General features: G+C 40.4%; 1 protein-coding gene across 1 annotated transcript in view; it reads left to right on the top strand.

Moving 5' to 3' along the window:
* Positions 1-12370, top strand: part of IL10RB (interleukin 10 receptor subunit beta) — a 61208-nt gene that overhangs the window by 27819 nt on the left and 21019 nt on the right. Inside the window, exon 4 of the mRNA XM_007941307.2 lies at positions 8160-8326. Coding sequence (XP_007939498.1) covers positions 8160-8326 — 167 coding nt within the window. The remainder of the gene's footprint in view (positions 1-8159; positions 8327-12370) is intronic.

The raw sequence follows: 12370 nt of genomic DNA, 5'->3' as shown, positions 1-12370 counted from the left end.
ACGAAAGAGGGGGAGGCCTTCAACGAGATGGATTGATATGGTGGCTGCGATGATGGGCTCAAGTATAGCAGGGATTGTGGGGCTGGCACGGGATCGGGCAGTGTTTTGTTCTGTGCATGGGGTTGATATGAGTCGGAAACGACTCGACGGCACTTAACAACAACAACAACATACACACACACACACACCCCTATATGAACATAGATGCAAAAATTCTCAACAAAATCCTGGCCAATAGAATCTAACACTATATATATAAAAAATAATAATATATTATGACCAAGTGGGATTTGTACCAGGTATGCAAACATGGTTCAACATTTAAAAAAAAATAATCCACCTTATAAAGGAAAATAACCATGTGATAATATTTATTGATGCAGAAAAGATAATTGACAAAATCCAACACCCATTCCTGATTAAAAACTCTTAGCAAAATTAGGAATAGGAGGGAAATTCCTCAGTATAATTAAAGGCAAATACACAAAACCAATAGCCAACATTATACTCAGTGAAGAGAGGCTGAAAGTATGCCCGCTGCAACAGGAACCAGATAAGGATGGCCTTTTAACACTTCAAACCAAACCAAACTCACTGCCATCAAGTCAATTTTGACTCACAGTGACCCCTTCTTGGGTTTCGAAGGCAGTATCTGTATGGAAGTAAATTCCCCAACCTTCCTTCTGAGAAGTGGCTGGTGGGTTTGAGCCACCAGCCTTCTGGTTAGCAGTCAAATGTCTTAGGCATTATGCTACCAGAGCTCCCACTACTCCTATTCAATATTGTATTAGAGGTCCTGTTGTTGTTGTTGTTATGTGCCATCGAGTTGGACCCGACTCATCGCGACCCCTCCTTGGGTTTCCGAGGTGGTAACAGTACCACCTGGGAAGTAGATTGCCCAGCCTTCCTTTCGAGGAGTGGCTGGCGGGTTTGAACCACCAGCCTTCTGGTTAGCAGTCAGGTACCTTAGGCACTACGCTACCAGAGCTCCTATTGGAGGTTCTAGGCAGAACAATAAGGCAAGAAAGGGAAATAAAAGACTCAAACTGGTAAGGAAGAAATAAAACTATCTCTATTTGCAGATGATGCAATCCTATACGTAGAAAATCCCAAAGACTCAGCAAGAAAATTACTGGAAGTCAAAACAGCCTGGTACTGGTACAACAATAGACACATAGACCAGTGGAACAGAATCGAGAACCCAGAAATCAATCCATCAACCTATGGTCAGCTGATTTTTTACAAAGGGCTGAAACCCATTAAATGGGGAAGAGATGGTTTCTTTAGCAAATGGTGCTAGTAAAACTGGATATGCATTTGCAAAAGAATGAAACAACATCCGTACTTCACACCATACACAAAACTAACTCCCAATGGAGCACTTAAATGTGAAACCTGAAACTATAAATTTCCTCAAGGAAAAAATAGGGGCAAATTTAGGGACCCTAATTTATGGCGTAAATAGACTATCAAGCATAACCCAAAATGCACAAACAGCTGAAGATAAACTAGATAAATGGGACCTTCTGAAAATTAAATTTTTATGTGCTTCCAAAGACTTCTTCAAAAGAGTTAAAAGAGAACCTACAGATTGGGAAAAATATTCAGCAATGACATATCTGACAAGGGACTTATCTCTAAAATTTATAGAAAACTTCAACACCTCAACAACAAAAAGATTAACAATCCAATTTAAAAATGGGCAGAAGACATGAATAGACAGACACTTCCCCAAACAGGATATTCAGGCAGCCAGTAAATAGATGATCATTAGCCATCAGAGAGATACAAATCAAAGCAACAATGAGATACCATCTCACCCCAGCACTAATGGCAGAGTTCATCAAGACAGAAAGTAACAAATGCTGGTGAGGATGTTAAGAGATTAGGACTCTTGTATACTGGTGTGGGACTGTAAAATGATACAGCCACTGTGGAAAGCAGTATGGAGATCCTTAAAAAGCTGGAATTAGAAATACCATTTGACCTAGCAATCCCATTACTAGGTATATATCCTAAAGAAGTGAGAACCAGGACAGGAACAGATACATGCACACCCATGTTCATTGCAGCTTTATTTACAATACCAGAAAACTGGAACCAACCTAGGTGCCCATTAATAAAAGAATGGATAACCAAACTATGGTACATACACACAGTGGATACTATGCAACACTACAGAATAATGTAGAATCTGCAAAACACCATATAACACAGATGAATTTGGAGGACTGAAGTGAAATATGTCAATCACAGAAGGACAAATATTGTATTAGTTCATTATTGTAAAAAAGTCAAGGAAAGGTTTATATATGGAAGGAAACTAACTTTGTTTGTTACCAGGGGTGGGAGTGGAGGGGAGGGAACACTGCAAAAAGAAAAAAAAAAAAAGCACTGACCCAGGTTGCTTTAGTTTTGTGTATTTCACTGTACATAAATTTCAATAAAATGTTTAATTAAAAAAAGAACATGAATATACAATAAATAAGATGCTCAACTTCTGAAAAAAAAAAAAAAAGGAAAATTACTGAAAGTAGAACTGTCCTTATTCAGAGATAACATGATTATATGTATAAAAAATTCCAGACTCCATAAGAAAGCTACTGGAACTAATACAAGGATTCTGCAAAGTGGCAAGGGACAAGATTAATATACAAAAATCAGTTGGATTCCTCTACACGAACAGAGATCTCTGAAAAGAAAATCAGGAAAACAATACCATTTAAAATAGTGTTCTGGTTACCTAGTACCACTCTGACAAGAATATACCACAAATAGGATGGCTTGAACAAACAGGAGTTTATTCTCTTACAATTCAGGAGGCTAGAATTCTGAGTTCAAAGTGCCAAGCTCTAGGGGCTGTGTGAAAGCCCCTCGACCTTGGGCTTCAGCTCTGCCTCTTGCTCCCAGCCCACTGAAGCTAGAGACATCTCTTCACTCAGCTACTGGCTGCTGAGGCTAACAAGCCCAAGGTTGACAAAAAGGCACAGCTCCAATGTTACCAAACCACACAGCAGGCCATTGATTCAAGTCCATTGAAAGTCCCAAGGTTGGCGGTGCATGGCAGGCTGCTGAACAGCAACACGGCTACATGCAGGGTTCAAGTATTCCATAAGCTAGAGACCATTCCCAAAAGCTGTTTCTTATATACAGGAAGCAGACCACATCCCTAAAGCAGCTACTCAGCTGCTCCAGTACATTCCATCATGGAGTTAATTACCAATATCACCATGGGGAATAACTACATTCAGCTGCCCAGCCACTCAATCAGGCCCAGCCAAGTTGACACACAAACATAACCATGACAAATAGCCACCAAAAAGATGAAATACCTAGGAATAAACATAATCAGAGATACAAGATTTATATAAAACACTACTGCAAGAAACTAAGAGAGACCTACATAAAGGAAGACTATACCATGCTTGGGAGGTCTGGTGGTGTAGTGCCTAAGGCATTTGACTGCTAACCAGAAGGCTGGCAGTTCCCATCCACCAGCCACTCCTCAGAAGGAAGGTTGGGCAATCTACTTCCATAGCGGTACCGCCTCAGACACCCAAGGAGGGGTTGCTATGGGTCAGATCCAGCTTGAAAGCAGTGAGTTTGGGTTTTTTTTTTTTTTTTTGTGTACCATGCTTATGGATAGGAAGACCTAATATTGGGAAAATGCCAGTACTACCCAAAGAGATCTATAGATATAATATAATCCCAATCCAGATTCCATCAATATTCTTTAAAGAAATGGAAAAAATAACCACCAAAGTTAGATGGAAAAGAGAGAGACCTTGGATAAGCAAAACACTACTAAAGAAAAACAAAGCAAGAAGGCCTCACACTCCCCAATTTCAGAACCTACTCTACAGCCACAGTAGTCAAAACAGCCTAGTACTGGTACAACAACAGACATACAGACCACTAGAACAGAATTGAGAATCTAGCAGCAACTCCATCCACCTATGGACAGCTGCTCTTCAATAGGGGGCTGAAATCCATTAAATGGGAAAGAGATAGTCTCTTCGGGTGCTTGTAAAACTAGATACCCATTTGCAGAAAACAATGACACAAGGATCCATACTTCTTACCATATACAAAAACTAACTCAAGGTGAATGAAAGACCTAAGTGTAAAATCTAAAACTATAAAGATCATCAAAGAAAAAATAGGGACAAACTTAGGAACTCTAATATATGGCATAAATACACTATCTACCAGACATAACTAAACTGCACAAACAGCAGAAGATAAACTAGACTACTAGCACCTCCTAAAAATTAAACACTTATGCATATCAAAGGAGCTCTGGTGGTGTAGTGGATAAGACATTTGGCTGCTAACCGAAAGGTCAATGCTTCAACCCCACCAGCTGCTCCATGGGAGGAACATGAGACAATCTACTTCCATGTAGCCTTGGAAACCCAGTGAAGGTCACTATGAGTCAGAATTGACTAGATGGCAGCAGGTTGGTATATTTTGTTTTGTTTTGTTGGTTATGCACAGCGAAAGAGTGAAAAGACAATATATAGGGGCATTGACATAACAGACAAGGGATTAATCTCTTAAGATTGACAGAAAACTTCAACATATCAGCAACAAAGAGATGGCCAATGCAAATACAAAATGGGCAAGAGGATATGAACAGACACTTCACCAAAGAAGACATTCAGGCAGCCGACAAACACATGAAGAAATGCTCTAATGGGATCATTACTCATTGGAGAGATGCAAATCAATACTACAGTGAGACACTATCTTACCTTGACAATAATGACACTAATCAAAAACAAATTATAACAAATGATGATGAAGTTTTGGGGAGATTGGAACTCTTATACACTGCTGATGGGAATGTAACATGGTACAATTGCTATAGAAAACAGTATGGTGCTAATCCCACTACTAGACATATGTCCTAGAGAAATAAGAACCATGACATGAATAGATACATGCACCCCCATGTTTATCACAGCATTATTCATAATAGCAAAAAGATGGAAACAACCTAAGTACCCATCAGCAGATGAATGGATAAGCAAACTGTGGCACACATGCGGTGGAATATTATGCAATGTTAAAGAATAACGACTCTGCAAAACACCTCATAACATAGGTAAACCTGGAAGACATTATGCTCAGTGAAATAATCACAGAAGAACAAATATTGTATGAGACCATTATCATGAAAAGTCAAGAAATAGTTTTCACACAGAAACATTCTTTGGTGGTTACCAGGAATAAGTGTGGGAAGAATGAAAGATCAATAACCAGAGAGTAGACATATATTAACTTAGGTAAAGGAAAAGGCAGTATACAATAAGGAGGAGGTCAGCACAACATGAACAAGGAATAGGATGACACTGAGAGGTGCACAGAAGTAAAAGGCAACAATGATAAATACTTTTACATACACAACCCTGTAATAACAGAAATAAACAATAATCTGTGAGTGCATAGGCAGCTAGATATGCAAACTGAGTAAGTGTAGGATAGTGAATGTGGGAGTACTTACGAGTATATGTAAGTTTGGCAGAGGATATTTCTATAAACATATTTGTATGTACTACAAATATATCCAGGTATATAGTACAGCATACAGGGGGCAAAGTTCTGAAAACTTCTTAGCAATAACCAAACATCAGGGAATGAGTCTCAGGATGGGGTGGGTATCAAGATCAGTTCGCATAACATAGTCCACCTACTTTGATGAGTAGCAACTAGGGTTGTAAAAGCTTGTGAATAGCCATTTAAGGTGCAACTATTTGTCTCTCTTGTCTGGAAAAAATAAGAGTGAAGAAAAGCAAAGGCACATAGAAACAATTAGTCCAAAGGATTAATGAACAATGGGAACCCCAGCCTCAATGACTCTGAGACCAGAACTAGATGATGCCCACCTACCACTGCCAATCACTCTGAAAGGGATCACAGTAGGAGGTCCTGGATAGAATGGGAGAAAAATGTGGAGTAAAACTCAAAATAATAATAAAGACCAGGCTTACTGGTCGGATGGGACTGGTAGAACACTTTAGCCACCCTTCAAGCCTGGAACTGAATTCACCCCTGTGGTTCAATTTTCAGCCACCTAATAGGCTTATAAGGAGCTCTGGTAGCATAATGCCTAAGGCATTTGACTACTAACCAAAAGACTGGTGGTTCAAACCCACCAGCCACTCCTCAGAAGGCAGATTGGGCAATCTACGTCTGTCATGATACTGCCACAGAAACTCAAGGAGGGGTCGCTGTGAGTCAGGTTTGACTTGACAGCAGTGAGTTTGGTTTTTTGGTAATAGGCTTATAAAGTGAACAGTAACACCAGGGAGGTTTGCACTCCTTAGAACAATCAATCACATGAGATCAAATGGGCATTTGCCCAGTGATAACTCTCAGAAGACAGGAAGGGATAGGAAATAAAGAGGAATGGAACAGTAAGCACAGGGAGGGAGTGGGAAAAGTGCTGTTACGTTATAGGGATTGCAATCAATGTCATAAAACAAATGTGTGAATGGAAAACCAATTTGCTCTGTAAACTTTCACCCAAACCACAATAAAAAAGATGGAGGGGGAAAAAAAAAAAACCCACCAAGTCTGTGAGCAGCCATCTAAGATGTAACTATTGGTCTCTTCCCGGCCAGAGCAAAGAAAAGTAAAGAAAATCAAAGCCTCAAGGAAACAATGAGTCCAAAGGACTAATGGCCCACGTGAACCACATCCTTCACTATCCTGAGACAGAAGAACTAGATGTTACCCAGCTACCACTACCAACTACTGTGATCACACTCACAATAGAAGGTTCTGGACAGTGAGAGAAACATGTAAAACAAAATTCAAAATCATAAAGATGACCAGACTTGGCAGTCTGAGACTGGTGGAACCCCCACGACTATCAACCTTGATACCCTTCAAACATGAAACTGAGCCCACCGCCAGGGATCACCTTTCAGTCAAACAATAGGCAGGCATAGAACAGTAACACCCATCAGGAACAATCAACCACATGAGACCAAAAGGGTATCATTTACCCAGAAACAAAGTTCAGAAGGCAGGAAAGAAGGACAAAAGAAATGGGGAATCCAGGGAGGAATGATGAGTGCTGTTAATTGAGGGGATTGAAATTGATGCCATGAAACAAAATATGTATAAATTGTTGAATGGAAAACTAATTTGCTCTGTAAACTTTCACCCAAATCACCATGTTCAAAAAAATTAGTAAAGCAAGGTAATGGAGCAGAAACTGGTGGAGCTGATCTTGAGAGACACTGTCTGATGAGGTAGCTTTTAAACAGAGACCCATATGAAGTAAAGGTGCCAGACATGTAGATATCTGGGGAAAAAGCATTCAGAGGAGGACACTTTCAGATTTTGTTAGAAAAATGTATATGGTTAATTATATATGTTAAAAAAAACTCAACTGCCGTCAAGTTGATTCAACTCATAGTGACCTCTCCTTGGATTTCCAAGGAGGTATCTCTATGGAAATAGATTGCCCAGTCTTCCTTCTGAGGAGTGGCTGCTGGGTTTGAATCTCCAGCCTTCTGGTTAGCAGTCAAATGCCTTAGGCACTGTGCCACCAGAGCTCGTAATTAAAATACCATCCTGTCTTTCCAACCCAGCTGAAAAAAAAAAGAAGCAAGAAAATTCAGTAGGACAGAAAGCAGCATAGAAGAGGAAGAGAAGAAGCCACCTCCCCCAAATAAGAAGGCAATTCTTAACAGAAAACAATATGGTCACAATAATTCCAAATATATCAGAAATTACAATAAACATAACCAAAGTAAACAATTAATAAAGACAAAGAGTATAATTTTTTTTTTTTTTAAAGAAACAAAATCCAACTATCCTCTTTAGCTACCTAAATCAGCATTATGTTGTTGCTGTGTGCCAATCGTGTCGGACCCAACTCATAGCGACCCCTCCTTGGGTTTCCGAGGCAGTATCACTATGCAAGTAGATTGCCCCATCTTCCTTCCGAGGAGTGGCTAGTGGGTTTGAACTGCCAGGCTTCTGGTTAGCAGTCAAGTGCCTTAGGCACTATGCTACCAATGGTAGATTACAGAGCAGTGTACTTAAGTAGATTAATTGTTCTACACAGTTATGAAAGATACATGTTGAAGTGAAATTTTTAAATGTGATTTTTGATTGTCATTTTGCTTTGTTCTCATGCTTAGCTGTTATTGGACCTCCTAGAATGCAAGTAGAAGTTCTTGCTGATTCTCTACATATGCGTTTCTTGGCCCCCGAAGTTGTGAGTGAACCTGAAACATGGACCATGAAGAACTTTTATACCTCATGGGCTTATAATGTGCAATATTGGAAAAATGGCACCAATGAAAAGGTAAGCTCAGTTGATCATATGCCTTTTAGATGAAGCTTCCCATGTTCTTTGCTGAGTTTTGGTGTAAGGCCATGATGATAGAGAGAGGAGGCAAGGAGGCCATTCCAGGCAGGATCTTTTAAGGTAGCAGCACTTTGTGGCCCATAGGATCTAAGGCCTGGTCCTCTGAAAACCAGAAGCTCCCCAGTCTGAGAGACGATCTGTGTCTCTGCTTCAGGCTTCTAAGACCCCTAAAGAAAATGGATAGAGCAGACTCCCAGGGTGCTAGTGTATAGTGAGAGCATGCCTTTTTCTCCCTGAAGGAAATTTGCAGTGAAAGCAGAAAAGAATCAGCACTTGGCAAAAGGAACTTAGAGCAGGAATCAGCTGAGTGACTACTGTTGCATGGCATCAACCCTGATGCCTCATGAACACCACAGGTCAGTTAAGTTTATGGTCAAAGAAGCCCTATATATAGACACTGGATAAACAATGTCACATTTTACCTTTTGGAGCCCAGTTTTCTCCACAGCTCTCCTACCGTACAGGGGACAGGATTTTTTTTCCAAATGTGATCTTGGAATCAAAAGATGTGGTTGAAATGCTGGTTCTGCCATCATGTGACACTGGTCACATTTCTGACCACCAGTTCCTCAGGTCTGCAGAAAGGGCATAATAACCTGCTTCATTAACAAAATGGGAATAACAGCCTACCTTAGAAATCATTTTTGGGAATTCAGTGGTATAATGAAAGAAAGAAACATGGCCCATTGCTCAAAACACTGTATATGATCAATATCTGAGGTTCCCTTCCTTTTCTGTAGCTATAATAAAGCTATTATCATTCATCTGTGATCCAATTTTATTCTTATACTTAGTGCTTCTGTGCCTAAAGCCATTCATGGTCCTAAACTGACTATGTATTATGTAACATATGTGTTCTCTTCCACATTAAATGTTGATTTTTTTTAATGTGGGGAGAGGAAGGAGTCACCCATTTTTGTTTTCTTAAGAATGATGTTATTAAATTTATATATACACATGTAGCCTAAAAAAAAGTGTCAATTTTTTTTTTTTTCAAAAATGCTCCATTAATGATGGATATATGGATTTTTTTCACAGAATAGAAGTTTTTGCTATAGTAAAACCCCAGGAAACACATGCCTGGAGCACACTCCAGAATAATTAGTTTTATAATCACATATCAAATGTCTCTACTAAGCCTCTAAGGAATGCAAAGGTAAGACAGGATTGCCTCTTCAGGGGGTTAGCAGTGTACTCCCACTGAAAGTCTGAATCCACAGTTACCATGCCTCAGTGCCTCTGGGACCAAACATGAAATGCAAAACCCATTTTGTTTATGTATTTATTTTATTGTAATTTAGGTGAAAGTTTTCAGAGCAAACTTGTTTTCCGTTCAAAGGTTCATACACATTTTGTTTCATGACATTAATTGCAATCCCCACAATGTAACAGCTCTTTTCCCACTTCCTCCCTGTGTTTACCATTTCCCTGTGTCTTTCTTTCCTTTGCATGTATAGCTTTCTCCCTGCACAAATGCTGCCCTTCTGGTCTCCCGTGGTTAATTGTTCTAAGGAGTGCACCTCCCTGCTGTGATCGTTCACCTTGTAAGCGTGTCTAACGTTTGTCTAGAAGTTAAGCCACAGGAGTGAGTTCAGTTCCAGGCCTGAAGTGTGACAAGGGGGCATAGTCTTGGTGGTTTCATTAGTCTCTATCAGACCAGTAAGCCTGGTCTTTTTTTATGATTTAGAGTTTTGTTCCACATTTTCCTCCCACTCTCTCCAGGATCTCCAATTTTGATCCCTTTCCAAGTGGTTGGCAGTAGGCAAAACCCATTTTATATTTAGCTTTTTGGTTTGGTTATCTAAATTCATCCACAATATAGGCATCTGGTCACACATTTGTTAGCCTAATTGTGTGGAAGTCTTGGTGTGACCTGCAGAGTGCTGGACAGGCCTCCTGCTCCACAGTTCCTCCTCACTGGTGCCTGCAATGTCACCAGTACTCATTTATGTGGCTCCCTTTTAGAATGCAAATATTCCTAAGAGAGCAAACACCATGTTAGATCTATAAACGAGGAGCATGGAAGGCTTTTGGAAATTCTGGTCCTTCCTAATGGGAGAAAGTGGTAAGATAAAACCAAAAGGTGCCCCGAGTGAAAGCAGGGTGAGAAAGGGGGCATGAGGCTATGCCTCTTCACTTCTTTGCTTTCTTCTCTGCTGGCCTCTGATTTAGTCTCTGAATAGCACCATAAGGTTTTGGAAATAGTGGATTTTAAGAACTGAAAGCTGGGGTTTGGCTGTGAAGGTGTTGTTACAGTTACTGTTTTTCATTTATTTATTGGAAATTATAACTTAATCTTCACATATTCCATATCAAACCAAAGCAGACTCACTGCCTTCAAGTTGGATCTGACTGACTCATAATGACCCCTCCTTGGGTTTCCAAGGCAGTATCACTACAGAAGGAGATTGCCCAACCTTCCTTCTGAGGAGTGGCTGGTGGTTTGAACCACCAGCCTTCTGGTTAGATATTCTTGTCCTCAACTTAGGTTCTCCTGTAGTAAAGGAATATAGACAAGATGTCAATACCAACCACAAAAGAAAAACAAGTACATAAAGTAAAAATAAACAATTTATGACCACTTTCTATTGAAGTTCTTATTCATTCATACAACACATTTTTTTAAATTGTGATTTGAGTGGAAGTTTACAGAGCAAATTCACTTTCCATACAGCAGTTCACACACACACGTCTCATGACATCGACTACAATTTACCCCAATGCAACAGCTCCCCTCCCACTTCCTCCCGATAGTTCCCTCTTCCCTGTGTCCATCCCTCCATGCACTCCTCCCCGTGAACTGTCTCCCTGTGCATGAACAGCCCCTCTTTCTCCCATGATTATTCTCTCCAAGGAGTGTATCTACCTCAGGTATATGTTCAACTCATATGCCTGTCTTTTGTTTGGCTGGAAGCCACAGGTGTGGGTTCAATTCCAGACCTGAAGGGTAGCTACAGACCATAGTCTCTGTGGTTCCACTAGGCTCTTATCAGACGAGCAGACCTGGTACCCCCCCTTTTTCTTCCCCAAATGATTTTGAGTTTTGTTCCACATTGTTCTCCCTCTCTATCCAGGATTTCCTCCATAGAGCCCCCTCTGAGCAGTTGACAGTGGTAGCCGGGCACCATCTAGTTCTTCTCGTTTCATAGTCATATAGGCTGAGTATTGCATGGTGTACCAATCAAGAGGACTAATTATTTCCATGACTCTTTGGTTTTCTTCATTCTTCTTTGCTCTGGACAAGGAGAGACCCATTGTTGCAGCTAGATGGCTGCTTGCAAGCTTTTAATATCCTAGTTGCTACTCACCAAAGTAGGAGGTGGAACAATGTTTTGTGTAGTATGTTATGCCAATTGAGCTTGATGTCCACTGCAACTATGGTCCCAAACTTGCAGGTTCAGCTTCTTGCTCCCTCTGGGTATCTGGCTGTAACCAAGAAGTGACTACAACCTTGTCCCTTGTCAGCTCTACAATATCCCTGGAAATTCTTACAGAACATACAAATACACTTGCAGAACCATTGTCTGCCAACGCTATACATGGTCTTGGATACACTCCTTGCTGCATAGACATACCTAATAGTTCAGCCTGCCCACCCATCTATCCACCCATATACCCGTTTGCTTCACTGACAGCATAGTACTGTATATGCAAAAGGGTTCATCTTTGTTGTCTGCACCTCCCGTGTACCTCTCTCTGTCTTCCTCTTCTTCAATTCCACCATGTTGATCACTCACATTTGGTACATTGCCCTTCTCTTCACCCAAATCAGTACTTATTGCTACCTATATAACAGTGTTCCCTACCCTCCCTTCCCAACCCTGGTAACCAACAAAGAAAATTTCCTTCCATATATAAACCGTTTCTTGACTTTTACAATAACAGACTAATACAGTATTTGTCCTTCTGTGATTGACTTATTTCACTCAGCATAATGTCCTCCAAGTTCATCCACGTTATGCAGTGTTTTGCAGATTCTAC

Source organism: Orycteropus afer, unplaced genomic scaffold, assembly GCF_000298275.1.
Source record: "Orycteropus afer afer isolate SDZICR_OR568_19922 unplaced genomic scaffold, OryAfe1.0 scaffold00078, whole genome shotgun sequence".
Lineage (NCBI taxonomy): Eukaryota > Metazoa > Chordata > Mammalia > Tubulidentata > Orycteropodidae > Orycteropus > Orycteropus afer.
The sequence above is the reverse complement of the archived record's forward strand: the minus strand, read 5'-3'. Positions and strand labels throughout refer to the sequence as shown.